At 38.1% G+C, this 18,658-nt stretch overlaps 1 protein-coding gene across 3 annotated transcripts in view; it reads right to left on the reverse strand.

The window, feature by feature from the left end:
• Positions 1–18,658, reverse strand: part of ITGA8 (integrin subunit alpha 8) — a 196,557-nt gene that overhangs the window by 68,773 nt on the left and 109,126 nt on the right. For all 3 annotated transcript variants that reach the window (XM_005564711.4, XM_065520345.2, XM_065520346.2), the window contains exons 21-23: positions 11,913–12,005; positions 6,027–6,106; positions 402–482 (exon numbers count right to left, since the gene is read on the reverse strand). In XM_005564711.4, the coding sequence (XP_005564768.3) occupies positions 402–482; positions 6,027–6,106; positions 11,913–12,005 (254 nt within the window). The remainder of the gene's footprint in view (positions 1–401; positions 483–6,026; positions 6,107–11,912; positions 12,006–18,658) is intronic.

Raw genomic sequence — 18,658 nt, forward strand, 5'->3', positions numbered from 1 at the left:
TCAAGTGATTCTCCTGCCTCAGCCCCCTGATTAGCTGGGATTATACGCTTGGCTAATTTTTGTATTTTTAGGAGAGATGGGGTTTCACGATGTTGGCTAGGCTCGTCTCAAACTCCTGACCTCAGGTGATCTGCTCACTGGATTACAGACATGAGCCACCACACCCGGCATAAAGTGATTTCTTGTTTTGATATTCTTGGAGTTACTTATTATTTAGGGTTTACTCTGCTTTCCAATGGAAGGCTAATAACAATCAGTAGAAAAGAGTGAAAATTAATATCCAAAATGAACTGTGATCTCTAATGCATCAGGAAAATTCCACATCATTTTCACTAGTATTTTATCTTAACCCTACATACAGAAGACTATAATACTATTACAACGCATTGCTTACTACTTACCCTCTTATTTCCACCTGCGCTACAGCAGTGATGTTGATTTGCAGGCTCACAAAATTGCTGTCTGGATTGTCCTTGTTCGAACTAAAACACAGGGACATGTGATTTAAATCTATCTGCTCAGATGTATTATTACAATATATGATCATAAACATTCTGTATATCACAGGAGCAACACATATTACTAACCTGATCATTCAGGAAACAAGTGTATTCATTCTCCAAAATCATAACCATTTGTACAGAGAAATGCTAAGATCTTTGAGGATCAATAGTAATGTAACAACTATCTATGAAGAGACACTCTATCTGGAAATACAATAGATATCTGGATAAACTAACACTTCTTTTTTTTTTTTTTTTTGAGATGGAGTCTCCCTCTGTTGCCAGGCTGGAGTGCAGTGGCTCAGTGTCAGCTCACTGCAACCTCTGACTCCCCAATTCAAGCAATTCTCCTACCTCAACCTCCCAGGTAGCTGGAACTACAGGCACACGCCACTATGCCCAGTTAATTTTTGTATTTGTAGTAGAGACGGGATTTCACCATGTTGGCCAGGATGGTCTCGATCTCTCTGCCTCATGATCCGCCCACCTCAGGCTCCCAAAGTGCTGGGATTACAGGTGCGATCCACCATGCCTGGCCAAAACTAACACTTTTTTAAATGGCTAAACCAAAAAGGTATTGAACTGAGTTCATTTTGCAACTTCTACCTTGGACAAATTCCTTAACAACTCTGTGCATATCATGTTCATTGCCCATTTAATAGGAAGTGACAGCACAGCCAACTCCTGATTTTTCTTGCTAATAAAGAGAAGAGCTGGCATGAATAATGCAGAGAAACACATAATCAAAACAGCATTTGTGTTTGGCTCTGGGATGCATCATACCATACATTGGCTTGGCAGCGATTTCATCTTCCTTACGGGTTATTTCTTAAGTTAATATTAAAATAAGCATATATTCACTGCATACTCACCAGATAACTAGGACAAGGAGTTGGAGGGTATTTTAAAAGACCAGTTTAAATTACACACTTTTCATTACCCACAATGCCCTGAATATAGACCCAAGGAAGTTGGGAAGTTCATAAACAGGCAATTAGGAGATGACATGGATATTTACAAAATGCATTAAGAGTGTCTAGATAGAATGTGTGTGTTTAACAATACTTCTTTGAACAGTGACAAAATTATTTTTTAAGTTTGCTGGGGTTTTTTCTCTCCAGCAAATATAATTAGATATGAAACAACTTTTAAAAATGCATGGGTTTCAAAATGCATGTGCTATGAGGAAAATAAAACATACTTTACAAAGAGTCTCAACCAGTAACTGGGTTTTGAAGGTGGCTTCCATCTGCATTTTATCATCCTAATTATGCTTTTACTGAAGTCACTAAAAACTTAGGCAGCTTTTAGCAAACCGAGACACAGCCACATCACCACTAACAGGTCATGTTTACATTCAGGTGTCATTAGGAAGAGAAGGCGTCCTCTTTTTGTCATCAAATCTCACTCTGATTCGATGGACAAGCTCTAGCACCAAGAGGATGGTAACAGGGTAGGTTCTGACTAGCTTTTGAAGCTTTCCAAATGTGAAAGCTGGAAAGGATATGATAAAATTCTGCTTTCAAAGCAGGAGGAGGCAGAATTGTTCCCATTGATGCTTTTGAGAAGTCCTGGCCGATTGTATATACTGATAAGACAACTTAAACTGCAACCACACATAAAAGATATAAACAGGCAAATGTCAGGCTCATTTCCTGGAATGGAGCATCGCCACTAAACCCATGACTGAGCTTAAGGGACTTGTTCCAGAGGCTGAACCCCAGTTTCCAGGCCATTTTATTAAGATCACATCTGGGGAGGATCAGTCAACTAAAAAAATGTCTGTGTGTGTTTTTCAAGCAGTATTCTGAATTCTAACCACTAAGAAGTAATTAAGTAATTTTACTTATTGTAGACTTTATGGTTCTAAATATATTATGAGTAATTCTTTAGTTTGGAAATTTAAATATATTTTTACCACAGATTAACCAGACTTTTTTCTATTTCTAGTTCACTACTGCTTGGCAGCTGTGGAAATTAGAATTATGAAAAAACAAAGTTTCATATATATAAGTTATTGCATAATTCTATTGTATTTTCTTCCCAAGTGGTTTAAATAACACACTTTTCATTACCCACAATACCGTGAATATGTAAATAGACATTGAATATTGAAATTATCCTTGAAAACAAGTCTAACACTAGGCTTTTAGAGGCTGTTTTGAAATGCAGCAAGAACAGCAGCAGACTCTGAGTCCCGACCTCCTAGTTGGCTAATCAAAATCATCTTTTGTCACACAGACTTGCCATGACACTTGCTACTGCATACCAGTGGTGTCAGCAAAATCTCCTGGTAAGAAAGGAACCAGGCTTGATAAATAACTCGGATGCTTCCTTGACCTCTTTCCTGAAAGGAAAGCTCCCTCACTAATACCACTGCTACATCCAAACAAGCCATCCATCACCGCCATGGAAGCTGAACTATTTAAACTGTTGGTGCTGGTTCTACACAAAGAATGATGAATTTCCTCTCTACAACTGCACCCTATGTTATATACTATGGATAGACTTGTTTTTCACTTTATTACTCCGATGCTATTTTCTTTTTCCTTACTATTTCCTATTTCCTGTATTCTAACATTCCCTCTATGCTTTCTGTGGTCTTTGGAATGTCAGCAAAGAAAACACAGTATTCATCTCACCATTACTAAGGAAGCAACTCTGAGATGGTTACCAAGACCTGTTTGTATGTGGCAATTGCAATCTGAGACCCGTTGGACACAGGGAGGAAAATGTTTATGTCATGTAGAGTGAGGGCATGGAGAGATCGCTTAATGCAAATATTTGGTAACAGGAAATACTTTAAGTTTATTAACATATAAAGCCCATTTCTCTCTTGACTTCTATTTGTGGAAAAGGGATTCATTAAATGCAGGTCATGGCAGTCAATATATGCCTGTAAGAGTTTAGACTTCAGAACATTTGGTTTAATTTATTTTTGGTTTAAACACATTTAAACCAAATGCAAAACCATCCATCTACATCCTTATTTACAGCTTTGGAGTCAGCCAGCAAACCATGCAGATAAATACTCAGCTCTCAAATACCCTAGTAACTGAATTTTTACAGTGTTTTACTCAAACATTGTATTCTTTTTTTTTTTTTTAAAGATGGGGTCTCACTCTTATCACTCAGGCTGGAGTGCAGTGGCTCAATCTTGACTCACTGCAACCTCCGCCTCCCAGGTTCAAGTGATTCCCCAGCCTCAGCCTCCAGAGAAGCTGGGACTACAGGCTTGCACCTGTACTTTTATTAGAGAAAAGGTTTCACCATGTTGGCTAGGCTGGTCTCGAACTCCTGACCTCAAGTGATCCACCTGCCTTGGACTCCCAAAATGCTGGGATTACAGGCATGATCCACCGTGCCTGGCCTCAAACACTGTATTCTTGCTTTTATACCTATAACGTATGTTTTGGGAATTTAATGCTGTATGTATATTCCAGTTCTTTCTGCATTTCTGCATTTTTATATTTTTTTAGGGTAATGTTAAAATAGTCATAAGTAGAAATGGAATGTAATCAGTCATGACCCTTTGTTTTAGATGAAGGGGAATGTTAAAAATGTGGCCATTTCTGTTTTACAGCAAATTTGGCACTTCATTACTGCATTCGTTATTTAAATGATGAGCTACAGGATGGACTTAGGGAAAGCATCTAGAACACTACCTAGTGTCTTTTGCTTCTTAGATGAACTACTAATTGCATCCATTCTCTTTTGTAACTTCAACCAACAGTGAGGAGGAAATATCAATGAATTTGCTTTGTACCAGACTTTCTTTCTATACAAAGGTTGTGTATTTTATGAGAGATGTATCTTTCCCCAGGTGACACAAAGCTTCATGTCAGTGGAGGATCAATGGCACAGACAATGATGGAGAGGAATAGAAACTTCAGGTTACTGTCTGGAGGGATGGTGGTACTTTGCCAAGACATGTTTTCTGTTTTTTTGTTTCTGTTTTTGTTTTATTTTTCTTAAGATACTTAGAAATATCAACAGATTTCCAAAATAAAAATATTTAGGGCTTCCTAAACCTTTAATATATTTTTATAGATACAAAGAAATGATTTAACATGCTTTTGGTAAAATGAAGGAATATTACAGAAGAATTCATTCCATCTGTATCACATCACTAAATTTTATCCAGATTTTAAAAACCTAAAATTCAGCAGAAAATGTCTAAGTTAAATTCAAGAAAGACTTCATTAAGGTCAGAAATGAATACCTAAGGTAAGTTGAGAAACCTTCCCCCCTAGATATCTATCACAAAGTTTGGGGTGGGAGAGTAATTTGTGACATGGGTTGTGGATTTTAAAAATCTGCTACATTCTTACAGACTTTATACGTTTTTAAAAAATTCTAAGCCTTTTGCTGAAGTAGTTATTTAAAAAGTAATCCATTGCATGGAGTCATTATTCTAAAAGTTATCACACTCTAATGATACTTCTTGCAAGATATTAAGATAAACTTAGAAATTAACCATCTTGCACACTAGTATTTGAGACTCAAATTGTGGATACTGACTTCATATTCATTTAATGGTTAGAGCAAGGGTTCAACATGCCAGGCAAGGTATAAATAAATACAGAAGGCTTACATGTCCTGTTTATATCAGTGTTTTTCAAACTTTTTAAGCTGCAGACCACAAAAAATATATACATCTCACTAGACATCTTACAACACATATTTATACTTACTGAAAGAAACATTTCATGAGCTGTGCTAGTATATACTATACTATATTATATTATATTGTATGTTACTTTCCATTCAATTTCCTTTTAATATGGGTCTAGAGCCATTAAACTGATTCCATTATCCAGTTAATGGGTTTAAGTTCACAGCTGGAAGCCCCGGCCCAACTGCCACACTACTTTCTTCAAGTCTTCTTTTTCACAAAATATTATTTTCAGCCACAAAGGAGCAAACAGAATAGGTGGAAAGAAGGTGAAGTCACAGTTGAATTCTCGAACAGTGTCAGCCTTAGAAAAGAGAGGCAGCTACTTATATGGCTCAGCTTATCATTGCTAGAGAAGGGTTTGCCCTTAAAATAGAGTATCTCACCTGCATCCTGCCACAGTGCTCACAGGTAAGCCATCAGAGATTCGTTCATTCTTGGAAATTGAAGAGACTTCAGGATTGCCAATGCAAAATCTATGCTTTTTTTGCACAGATTTTGTTCTCAGGGACTAGCTGATGCCCAGCTGAGAGCATGGAGTTAGGGTGGGGAAAGGCATGTGCTTTGGAATGAGGAAAAGCGGAAGTAAAGCAGGTGGGAGGCTGCCCAGGACAAAATTTTGCTATCTCATAACTTGGTCTATATAATGTAATCTCTTTTTCAAAACCCCTAAAATGTTGAAATTACTGAAATAATTGAGGAAAACAAAGACTAAATGGGCTGTGAAAGTCTGGGTTCTAATTTCAGATGAGCTTTTAAGGCCAAGGACCTTGACAGGTGGCATCATTTCACTGTGGATCTCTTTTCTGTTGAATGCCGTCAATAATATAGGCAGGTAAAAGTCTAACCTTCTGATTTGGAGATCGAAGTTAATGCTCATGTTTGTTTTCTCGAGACGTGGAACTGCAAATCGGAGGCCCAGGGAATACTAAAAAAGAAAATAAAATCACACAGGACACAAAGTTATTACATGAGAGTAGCTTGTACACAACATCAAAATATTTTGTAAGTCATTCCTGCAAAACCCCACCCTGGATCACTGTAACTCTCTCCTTTGTTCTGCTTCTAACCCAGGTGGCTGAGAGCCGAGAGAAGTCATGCAATGAACTGCAGGCCCCAGAAGATTCAGGTTACAGTACAGGTTGTTTCTCTCTCTCCATTTAGTTCTGTACTGCCTCTTCTCCTGCCACCTTTTTGTGTGTTAAATTGAAAATAATCCAAATACATGAGAAGACACTGATTGATTGACTGATTGATTGATTGAGACAGGGTCTCGCTCCATCACCCAGGCTGGAATGCAGTAGCGCGAGCGTGCCTCACTGCAGCCTCAACTTCTGGGCTCGAGTGATCCTCCTTCCTTAGCCTCCCAAGTAGCAAGGGCCACAGGTGCACACCACCATACGATTAACTTTTTTGTTATTTGTAGAGACAGAGTCTAGTCTGGTCTTGAACTCCTGATTTCATGCAATCCTCCTGCCTTGGCCTCCCAAAGTGCTGGGATTACAAGCATGAACCACCACACCTGCCAGAAATTGACTTAGAAAACTATGATGCTTCTGTTCGATGGACATTTATGTAGTCATTGAAATTATAGCTGTGAAGTCAATGCAACAATATGGAAAATGCTTCTAATGTAATAACGATCAACAATGAATGAAGGTTACAATGTTTATGTGCAATGCTCCTCAGCTATGGTTTTAAAAGTCTACAAATCAAAAAATTCTTCTACAGTACAGGAGCGTGGATGTATTATAGGAAAATGTTTCAGAATAATATGTTCTAGTTGAGGTTACAGTTACATGGATTACTTTTTCCTTTTAAATTTTTCCAAATTTTTAAAACTGCATTTATTATTTTCATAACCTGTAAATAGATAAAAACATGGGGAAAATAAATTCAATGGTGATATAAATAAGGAAGTAAAAATAATAGTTAACACATCTGTAATATTATGTTACTTACTCTTCCAAGCACTGTACTATGCCTTACACACATGATCTCATGTAATCCCAAAAAGCACTCTGGGGTAGGGGCTGTTGTTGCTGACATTATACAATGGAGCAGCAACCTGAGGATTAGAGAGATGAAGTACCTTGCTCCAGGTGCAGTGCAAATAAACCACAGAGCTAGAATTTAAATCCCTGCAAGCTAACTTTCAAATCTGTTGTCACAGCCACTATAGTATCAGAATCAAACCATTAACAAAAACTCATATTCACATGAAGCAGTAATAATAGGAACTAATAATAAATCATCTCTTTTGTCATAAATCAGCAGCACCAGTTCACCAGCCCTTGCTGAATGTGCTTCAAATCACGTACCATCCTAATGGCTTTATATTTGTCATATCATTCATTGCTCCAAACACTCCTATAGGTAGGTGTTTTCTCATTTTAGTGTGACTTGCTCAAAGTATCACAGCTGATAAAAGGTATAGTCGGTATTTAAACCCAGATGTGTCTTAATTATAAGGCATTATGTCCCAGCAAGTATTATTTTATTTTTTTGAGACAGAGTCTTGCTCTGTCGCCCAGGTTGGAGTGCAGTGGCATGATCTCAGCTTACTGCAACCTCCACCTCCCGGGTTCAAGTGATTCTCCTGCCTCAGCCTCCTGAGTAGCTGGGATTATAGGTGTGCACCACCACACCCAGCTATTTTTGGTATTTTTAGTAGAGATGGGGTTTCATCATGTTGGCCAGGCTGGTCTCATACTCCTGACCTCGTGATCCACCCGCCTTGGCCTCCCCAAGTGCTGGGATTCCAGGCGTGAGCCAACGCACCTGGCCAGATGAATTTTTTAATAATTCCAAAGGAGCAATTTTCTATCAGCCTCTTCTCTCTTTTTCAGAAGACTTTTAGCTTTTACTTGCCTTTTCTACTTGAAGAACTCCTAAATCACGCCTCAAAGCTCAGGACAGGAGATATCTCCTGTAATACATTCTCTGATTCTATGGGCTGGGCCAGGCAAAATTGTTCTCCTTTTTATTCTCTGTCTCCTTTTTTACCACTCTTCCACCACTCAACTTATGACACTGCTAATTTTGAGTTTCTTATTGAGTGAAGGTTGTGTTTTTATCTTTATATTGCCAGACTCTAGCTTAGAACCTGGTTTATAGAAACAGTGCAATAAAAATTGCCAAAAGAGGCTGGGTGCAAGGGTGGCTGACTCCTGTAATCCCAGCACTTTGGGAGGCCAAGGTGGGCGGATCACAAGGTCAGGAGTTCAAGACCAGCCTGGCCAACATTATGAAACCCCATCTCTACTAAAATACAAAAATTAGCTGAGTGTGGTGGTGAGTGCCTGTAATCCCAGCTACTTGGGAGGCAGAGGCAGGAGAATCGCTTGAACCCAGGAGGCAGAGGTTGCAGTGAGCCGAGATTGTGCCATTGCACTCCAGCCCGGGCAATAGAGTGAGACTCCATCTCAAAACAAAACAAAAAAAATTGCCAAAATTGCCAAAAGATGAGAGTTTGTTTTTGTTTGCTTATTTCCAGTGATAGAAAACTTACTGTATTGCAATAGAGGCTACCTAATGTTGGTTTTCATTATAGAACAATCAGCATGGGACAAAGACCCATTGAAGATATGACAATTTCATATTGGTAAGAGGTGCATGTGTCCTTAACTAGTACCAAACACCAGATCTCATGGCATTGATTTTAAAGCGCTTTCACTGACTCCACCATTTAAAAAAAATTTTCCCACGAGAAAATTTGCAACTTGTTATGAATCTTATGGGCATATAAATATCTTATATTACTATAGCTACTCTATGGAAATGACTTTACTATTTAAAAATCAGAAGTAAAACTTCTGAATACTACCTTGAATATTTTGTTAAGTTAAAATACAAAGTCACTTGAAAATGATTTTCAAAAGATATTAGATAGAACTAAACATTCCTGGCAATTTATGATGCTTTTAAAATCTTTAGCACTGCTTTTCCATTTGGAATTTTACCACAACCCACTGAGAGTACTCTTTTTAAAGTGCAAAATGAAGAAGAATATAAATCAAAGTGTTTTATAACAAAACAGAATGCAATAAAATTTGATGTGTTTAATGGCATTAAAGAATGAGATAAGAAAGCTATTAGGTTTCTTCTACTATAGACCTCAGAGATAAACCAATATAAACAATTTACTTCGCTGTAAAGATTATTTGCTGGTAAAATGAATTGACATCCTTTCACATAAACACATTTGTGGTTAAGACCCACTGCCATTTTTCCTCCACTTTGAATGATACTGGTGGCCAGTTTTGTTCAAGATTATCCTTAGATGACCTCTGGTCTAGCTGTAACACTTCTAATACTGAAAAAGGAACGAGTGGTCCATCATCTACAAATGCTAACACTGTTAGCTACCACTTCAATTCATTTTTCTTTTGTCTTAGGTAACCCTCTTCATATTAAATTAGGCCATTGATGCTGGGCTCGGTGGGACACGTCTGTAATTCCAGCACTTTCGAAGGCCAAGGCAGGTAGATCACCTGAGGCCAGGAGTTTGAGACCAGCCTGGCCAACATGGAGAAACCCCATCTCTACTAAAAATACAAAATTAGCCTGGCACATTGGCATGCACCTGTAATCCCAGCTGCTCGGGAGGCTGAGGCAGAAGAATCGCTTGAACCCAGGAGGCAGAGGTTGTGGTGAGCCAAGATCGTGCCGTTGCACTTCAGCCTGGGCAACAAGCATGAAACTCCATCTCAAAATAAAATAAAATAAAATAGGTGGTTGGATTTTTCGCAAAAACTAGCAAAACGATTCATTAGCTTCCAGATAAAAGGACTATGATAGTGAAAAATGTTCTAATATCTCAGTGTAGACATCCCATTCTCTCTTTCAATGCTTCATTTTAAAGTCTCATCTGTTACTCATTCGTTTTTATCCAAGGGCTTTTCACGATGTTGCAGACCGGATAGAACACGGGCTTTGCAGTGTGAGGCTTTGACCAATTCATTCAACTTCTCTGAGCTTCAATTTCCTCATCCATAAAATAAATACTTGACTCACAGGGTTGTTTTGAACATTCAATAAAATAACATTTAAAAGCTCCCCTCCTCCCACTGCTCAGTTTATAACCTAGAGGACAATCAATCCATGATCACCAATAATAATCTGTCATAGGAATATACTTGTCATTGAAATATGTATTTATTTTTGCCCCAAGAAGCGAGTTTACTATAGTTTCAGCACATTTTTGAATACCCAAGATCAAAGCAACATTATAGCACAAAAGAGCAAAAATATCATTCTAGCATAATATTGTAACTTGAGAAAAGTTTCAAATGCTCAAGCAAAAGTATGAAACATCAGGCTAAAAGGTTTATTAACTGAAAGACTTATCAGCATCTTTAAAATGTAAATGCATACCTGAATCTCCCAAGGAAGGACATGACATTCAACAGTGACCATAGAATTCCCTTTTCAAGGCTGCTCTCAGGGGACTAGCACTCTTTGGAATAAACTTTGGGAAGTTGTTTTAATACAAACCTACATAATGATGACTTTCCTTGAAGTTTTTTTCAAACAGGCTATTTCACTGGTAATCATAAACATCTAATTTTGAATAGAGGATTATGTATGTTCAATTTATGTAAGCTTTGTTAATACTTTCAGGGTTCAGAATTTTTTTTCTGATTTTACATCATAAAATAATTGCTTACTGTAATATTTATTACTAGTTACCATGCATATACTTAACTGTAATTGGATAAAATTAACTTATTGGCCTGTGATCCCAGCACTTTGGGAGGTTGAGGCAGGTGGATCACGAGGTCAGGAGTTTGAGACCAGCCTGGCCAACATGGTAAAACCCCTGTCTCTATTAAAAATATAAAAATTAGCCAGGCATATTGGTGGACACTTGTAATCCCAGCTATTCAGGAGGCTGAGGCAGGAGAATCGCTTGAGCCCAGGAGGCAGAGGTTGCAGTGAGCTGAGATTGTGCCACTGAACTTCAGCATGGGTGACAGAGCAAGACTCCATCTCGGAAAAAAAAAAAAAAAAAAAAAAATATATATATATATATATAGTCCACAAGCAATCCTGAGTGGAAATTTCCTAAACCTGGAAACAAAAAGGAGAAGTACAAGAAAAAGGATGAGGAGGAGGAGAACAAAGAACTATTTTTTCACATGTATGTTGGAGATCATTATTAATCTTTATTTTTTCTCCTTGCTATAAAACTACAATTTTCTGTACAATTCTTCAAGTAAGATAATGGAAAATATAAACTTGGTGAAGCTGATTCAAAAACCGGGTTATGATAACTTTTTAAATATGAAGATACTCTGAATGATATTCATATAGGAGGTATATTCGAAATAAAAGTTAATTTAATTGCCATTGCTAAAATCTTTGTCCTAAGTTGGTTATTTTTAAAGTCTTTAACTTACATTGCATTTCTTTTGAAATTCAAATAAAAAGTATTTAAAAAAATATCTGTAGTAAAAACAAAGTCTGCATAGATTTGTTGCAACTAAACGACACGCAAGAGTTATATCTAAAGAGAAAGCATAGAAGAGCCTGCATCTTTCTGTGTTTGTGGCCTGAGACGATTCACTCTGTGTAGGCTGTAATGTGAAATCCCACTACTCTGGCAATTTCCTGCCTAATTTGTCGTTGCTGCTAGGTGCTGAGTTGCTGAGTGGTAACCGGAGAGCTTTCCATCTGTTCCCTGTAAAGTCCAGTTAGAAGGAAATCGGTCAGTATTTCTGGTTCTCTCTTACATTTGTTCCCGACACCATAGGGTTCCCAAGGTCACACACCACCATCCTGGTTACATTTTCCATCTTGTACTCACAGCTCAGTGGTCGAAATCCCTACAATGGGAAAGAACAGGGGATTTAGGGGGCAGCATAAATGACATCTTGACACAAAAGCCATGCTGGGGGCCTGGGAGCTCCCCTGGATCTCAAACACCCAGGAGGGTGACAGTGCGAAAAAAGTAATTGATGACCCTTAACTGAGAAGAGAAAGTAGTGAGAGAAAAGTAAAAGTTAAATTTTAGAAATAAATGTATTGGGTGGGTAAGCATATTTATTGTGTTTCATTAAGGAAGACAATGCGTAATATAGTATTTATAGACAGTATCTTCACTAATGTTAATGTGAAACTCAGAGCATGAAAATCACAAATTATTAAACATGAGTAAATAAATTTATTCTATTAAGCTTTACAAAAACAAAATGATCATAATATGTATAGATTATCATGAGATTCAATGATCATTTGCCAGAGAATTGCCTTGAACACCAATTTCTATACACCATGGTCCCATTTTGAGATCATGCAATTGACTTTCTTCTGTTCTTCATTATTTCAGATGTAAAGAGAATGTCTTCATGTTTAGCAGTACTTCCTATTTCCTTTCCTACCCCTATATCCTGTTCCAAGTAGAGTTCATACAAACTGAAGTTGGAAGAGGTTCTGGGAGCTATATACTGGTCAAATTCTCAAGGTTGAGCAGATGAGAGGGGAAATACAGATTTGTTCTGGAACGATTGCCCTTGATTTCCAGCTCCTCTTCATGTCCGCATGCTATTCCCAGCTGCTTAGAAACCCACCCCTCACTCTCTACCCTATTCTTTTTCCATACCTCAAACCCTTTGGTCCCACTCTGCATGTAGCCATAGCTACTTACACTTCTCCATTGTTTCATTCTAACTTATTATATGCCATCATTATATTATCTGTCACCCTTGTTCCCAAACATAAGCTTGCAATATGAGGACTTTCATAAAGGAGCAAATTTTGGGGGAATTTCTGTCCCTGTGATAGGTTCGGAAGAGGGTTCCCAATATAATGACCATTTATCCATCTGTCAGCTCTATTGAAATTCTATTTTTTTATCCTTTTTCTGTTATCTATTGAAATTTTATATAAGAAAATAAAGTTTCAGAAACGATCCTCCATTCCCTTCTATTTTATTAACAAAAACCCAAACCCAAAACTCAAGCAAAAAACATGAAACATTCCCCAGACATCTAGCTAAAGAATTCTGTAAGTAAACCACACACTTTTGAGAATATAAGCTTCAAGAAGGCAGAGGTTTTTGTGTCTGTTCTAGTCCTAATGCCTAGAGCAGACTTGGACACAAAGTAAGTGACAGTTCAGGAACAACAGAGTAGAGACAACTGACACCTTCTTGTAAAAGAGAAGGCTACAATGAAACAGACAAATATGCAACTAAGTGTACAACCCTGCTCCCAGAATCCCCCAGATAGACACATGGAAACATCTGTCCTAGTTATTGAGAAAGGAATGGATCACTAATATTTGGAGGCACAATTTAATACATCCTCTCTTCAAATATCCTGAAAGACAGTTATGTTAAAAGTGGTAACATTCTTTCTTCTCAAAGATAGGTTTACTATGTATTCAGCTTCTTAAGGATCCATATCTAACCCCTAATCACACAGAGAGGCTTTGTGTGGGGATTATTAACTCAGTCATGAAAACAGAAAAAGCAAAACCCAGAAAAATCTTTCATAACTGCTCAAATGTCCCTTGAATGTAATTCAAGGATTTAGTTTCTATAGTAAATATATTTTTTTAATCTCACCTAAAGGTTAAAAGTTATATGTACAGTTTTCTCCCAGCTTTCTGGAAACAGTTCTTTGACATCAATCAAAGAATTTTTTTCTCCCTTTCACATCCCCTCCACCCTTTTTCCTTTTTTAAGCGTTATTTCCTCTCTTTAATAAGAGGAGCAATGAACTTTTTCTGAACATTTCTAGATGATTTTCCTCTGCAGTTCCAGGGACATTCTTGTTCAAATCCATTTATAGCTCTTAGAGTGTTCTTCTTTCACTGAAAACATTAACCGTGTACCCACTATTGACCAGGCCTGACAAATAACACCCCTTGTCCTCATTGAATTCTTAGTTATTTTAACAACTGGAACAAGTAATTCTAAGCAATTGTAACAGCAATGGAAACACACAGTTGCAGTAGAGTTGGGTAAATTTTATGATAGGATAAATAAATAGTGACAAAGGAGGACCTGCACATAGATCCAAGCAATCAGAGAAGGCATCCTGGAGGAAGTGGCATCTAAGCTGATGGGGGCAGTGCATATCAGTGGTTAAGAACAGGGTTCCAGCCGGGCGTGGTGGCTGACATCCGTAATCCCAGCACTTTGGGAGGCCGAGGCAGGTGGATCACCTGAGGTCAGCAGTTTGAGAGCAGCCTGGCCAACATGGTGAAACTCCATCTCTACTAAAAATACAAAAATTAGCCAGGCGTGGTGGCCGGCACCTGTAATCCCAGCTACTAGGGAGGCTGAGGCAGGAGAATCACTTGAACCCAGGAGGCAGAGGTTGCAGTGAGCTGAGATCACGCCACTGCACTCCAGCCTGGATGACAGAGTAAGGCACCATCTCAAAAAAACAAAACAAAACAAAAACAAAAAACAGAACAAACAGGGGCCTGGACTTAACGTTTGACGTTTGAACTTGCTTCTACTACATAATAGCTGTATAACCTTGGGCATGTTACTTAATTTATTCTTATCTGTAAAACAGGGATAGTGACAGTAGCTTCTCTATAAGGCTGTTATAAGAATGAAATACATTCAAGAACTCAGAGGATTACTCAGCTCATAGCAGTTGTTCAATAAATGTTAGCCACCTCAATTATTATTGTCTCAATTATTATTAAGCCTCAATTTTTATTAAGTCTCAATTATTATTTGAAGGATGAGTGAAAAGAAGTAAAAATAAGTAAGATAGACAAAGAGGATGAGGGAGCAGAGTTAGTGTGTTGGAAGGAGAAATGGCTGGAACAAGCTCTCCGTGTCATTACAGGTATGGAAAAGAAATTCAAGCTGGCTGGAAGCATCAGCATTTAGTGATGAGGCTGAGGAGGCAAGTGGGAGTGATATGATCAAGGGCCTCATGCGTCATCTGAAGGATTTGGATCTTATCCTCAAAGCAATGGGGAGCTAGTGAGGATTTGAAGAGAGTGCCATGCTCAGATTTGCGATTTAGAAAGATGGATTTTTTTTTCTATGTTAGCGGTAACAAGTTGGCAAGATGAACTAGGAAGACTGTTGCAATAATCTGGGCAAAAGATCATGCCAGCCTGGATGAAGGTGGTGACGGTGGCTGTTGGATGGACTCAGTTCAGAATCTCTTTAGTTCACATCCTTCTCTCCATCCAACTGCTACTGTCATCACCCTCATCCAGGCTGGCATCACTTTCGGCGTTAGAAGCCAGGAGATGCTGGTGTCATTCTCGTACATAGAAAATGAAAGGGAAGCTGGATGTGGTGGCTCACACCTGTAATCTCAGCACTTTGGGAGGCCAAGGCTGGGGGATCACTTGAGGTTAGGAGATCAAGATCAGCCTAGCCAACATGGTGAAACAGATCTCTACTAAAAATATTAAAATTAGTCAGGTATGGTGGTGGGCGCCTGTAATCCCAGCTAGCTGGGAGGCTGAGGAAGGAGAATCACTTGAACCAGGGAGGCAGAGGTTGTAGTGAGCCAAGATCATGCCACTGCACTCCAGCCTGGGCAACAGAGCAAGACTCCAATAAAAAAAAAAAAAAAAAGGAAGAAGGGTGTGAGTGGGAAGACCAAAAGTCTAGATACAGACATGCTGAAGGTGAGGCAGCTGTGAGAGATTGAAGAAGAGATGATAACAGGTCCCTAGAATCACCAAATTCACAGAGACAGAAAGTAGAATGGTGCTTACCAGGGCCTGGGGAAAGGAACAATGGGAAATTATTTTTAAGGGTTGCAGAGGTTCAGTTTGGGATGATGAAAAAGGTCTGGAGGTGGACAGTGGTGATGTTGGCACTACCATGTAAATATAATGTCACTGAACTGTACACTTGAAAATGGCTACAACGATAAATTATATCTTATGTGTATCTTACTACAATCATAATGATGATCATGATGATGAATATAAAACACATAAACCTTTTTCACAGAAAAATTAAGGAGAAAAATCACCAAAAGGAAATATAAAGGCTGGCTCAACTAAGGTTTCTGGAGCAAGAGATAATAAAAGACAAATGTTTTCAACAAAAGAATAGCTAACCTTACAATCAGATAATGCCTAATATTTTTCCCCTTGAGGAAAAAATGGTTAAAATATGTTGAACTGAGCTGAAATCAAAAGGTATACAAACCTCAAACTGTGTCAAAACAAGGAAGAAATTAGAATGTGGCTTAGTCACGTAAAATTCAAAGACTGAGGGAAGTCTCTGCCAAAGGGAAATTGATGGAGAAAAAAGTAGTGAAGGGATCATTCGAGATTACAGATAATGTCCCTTGTAATGTTTACAGCCAAAGATAGAATCCTAAGTGCTCTCCCGTGTTTTCTATGCAACAAAACCAACAGTAAACTGGATGTTTTGCTAAAAGAACACTTTAGAATAGGTCCTTTGTTGAGCAAAGTCGGGGGTGGAGTGACAAGAAGGGAACTGAAATAAAAATATGAGTGGAGCTCCAGAATATTAAAAACAAAACACACTCAAACTTCGTTTTTGTTTGTTTAATGCATTATCTGCATGTACGTATCTGTAGGCGACATTTTTCTGTTTTTGCTTATAGAGATTTTATTATGAAATGACATCTTCAAATCAAAGTGGTTATTAAACACCATTTTTATAAGTTGTGTGTATAATTACTCCACTTATTCTTACTTATTTATTTTTATCTTAAAGTGACTTTAATAGAGAAATGAAGAAGATTTAAAAAAAAAATCACATAATTGGCCAGGCAAGGGTGGCTCGTGCCTATAATATCAGCACTTTGGAAGGCCAAGGTGGGTGGATCGTTTGACCCCATGTGTTCAAGACCAACCTGGGCCACATGGCAAAACTTCCTCTCTACAGAAAATACAAAAGTTGGCCAGGCGTGGTGGTGCACACCTGTAGTCCTAGCTACTCAGGAGGCTGAGATGAGGGTTTTGCTTGAGCCCAGGAGTTGGAGGTTGTAGTGAGCTATGATCACACTGCTCCACTCCATTCTGGGCAATAGAGCAAGACCCTGTCTCAAATAAATAAATAAATCACACAAAAGAAAAAACAAACAAAAAAACACAACTAATTCAAGAAAGAAGAAAATGGGATGATTATAAAAACTACTTACTGGAGAAATTAGGGTTTATATTGATTTTCATGTTTGAAATAGCAGGGAAATGAAAGCTGAGTGGAGAGTTTCAAATACTCTTGAAAAGAAATGGAATTTTTTTCCTATCTATCCAACCTTACTGTTAACATGGAAGAGTTAAGAATAATTTAGGACTATTTTTTAGAAAACTACTTTATTAAGATATGACTAACATACACAAAACAGCAGGACATATTTAATGTATAACATTTGATGACTTTGGAGCTTCTTTTTTCCTATATATTTCTTCAACAGAAACTCATAAGGATTTTAAACCAGTGTTAAAGACGCTCTATCATTACTCATCTGGATTTTTAAATTTTTTTGTTTTTTACTAAGAAGGATTCAACTAAAACAAAAAGAAATCATGAGACTAGAAATGTGAATAGAGAATTTTATATTCCCTAAGTTTTTAAATGTCTTTAAAATACCAACATCACAACAACAGTTTGTTAACATCTCTCTAGAAGAATTAGTTTTCATTACAAATTATTCAATCATTAAAATGGATGAGGTCCTCAGGGGGTGTGGTATTTGGAAACTAGTAGACATTTAATACATTTAAGCTAAATGAACAACACTATCAGCAAGTATTTAAGGAGCACCTACGCTACACCTCATCCTGTGAAGGAAACGTGACACTTGGGATTTACCCTTAATTGTGAGTTTGTATATTTCCGACACTGAGGGGCTTTCTCTGTTATTCTACAATGTATTTATAATGGTTTTCTAGACCAAGTGATTAAGGACACTGCAGAACTGGAGGATGCTTTGAATGGGAAGATTCATGTTCTGATAAGGAAAGGGAAGACTATAAATACCATTGTTGTCATTTAAACAAATAGTGGCATTGAGGAATGGCAAATGAGGAAGACCAGGCTGTTCCTGGTCATAATTCTGACAAGGTGGACCAAGAAGAAAGGGGAAGGACCTTGTTCCCCTTCCGGTGCCGGTCCAAGCTGTTATCAGTGCTGAGCAGGGATTGGTTGGACCTTTCTCCCTAACCAATAAGGAAAACCAGGCTTCCTGACATGTGTTTGAAACTGAAAGAACTCAACGCAAGGCTAGAAAAGCCAGTGAAGACAGGGAATTAGCTTGGGAGTTTAGCTTTTTGATCGCATTGGTAAGCTTCTTCGTTCAGTCAGTCTTGTTCTCTTTTTTGCCTTAGCTTTCAATCTTTGGCCAATTTATCTTTGCACTACGGCAAAGAAGATATTAACACTGTGTAAGCCTCCCCCCACCTCCATGGCTCATTGCTGTGGTGATTTAACAAAAGAAGGTATCATTTTACTGTCTTTTATTGAGGAAGAAACTCTCAGCTAAGATGGCCCTTCTTAACGTTTACTTGA

Source organism: Macaca fascicularis, chromosome 9 (assembly GCF_037993035.2).
Source record: "Macaca fascicularis isolate 582-1 chromosome 9, T2T-MFA8v1.1".
NCBI lineage: Eukaryota > Metazoa > Chordata > Mammalia > Primates > Cercopithecidae > Macaca > Macaca fascicularis.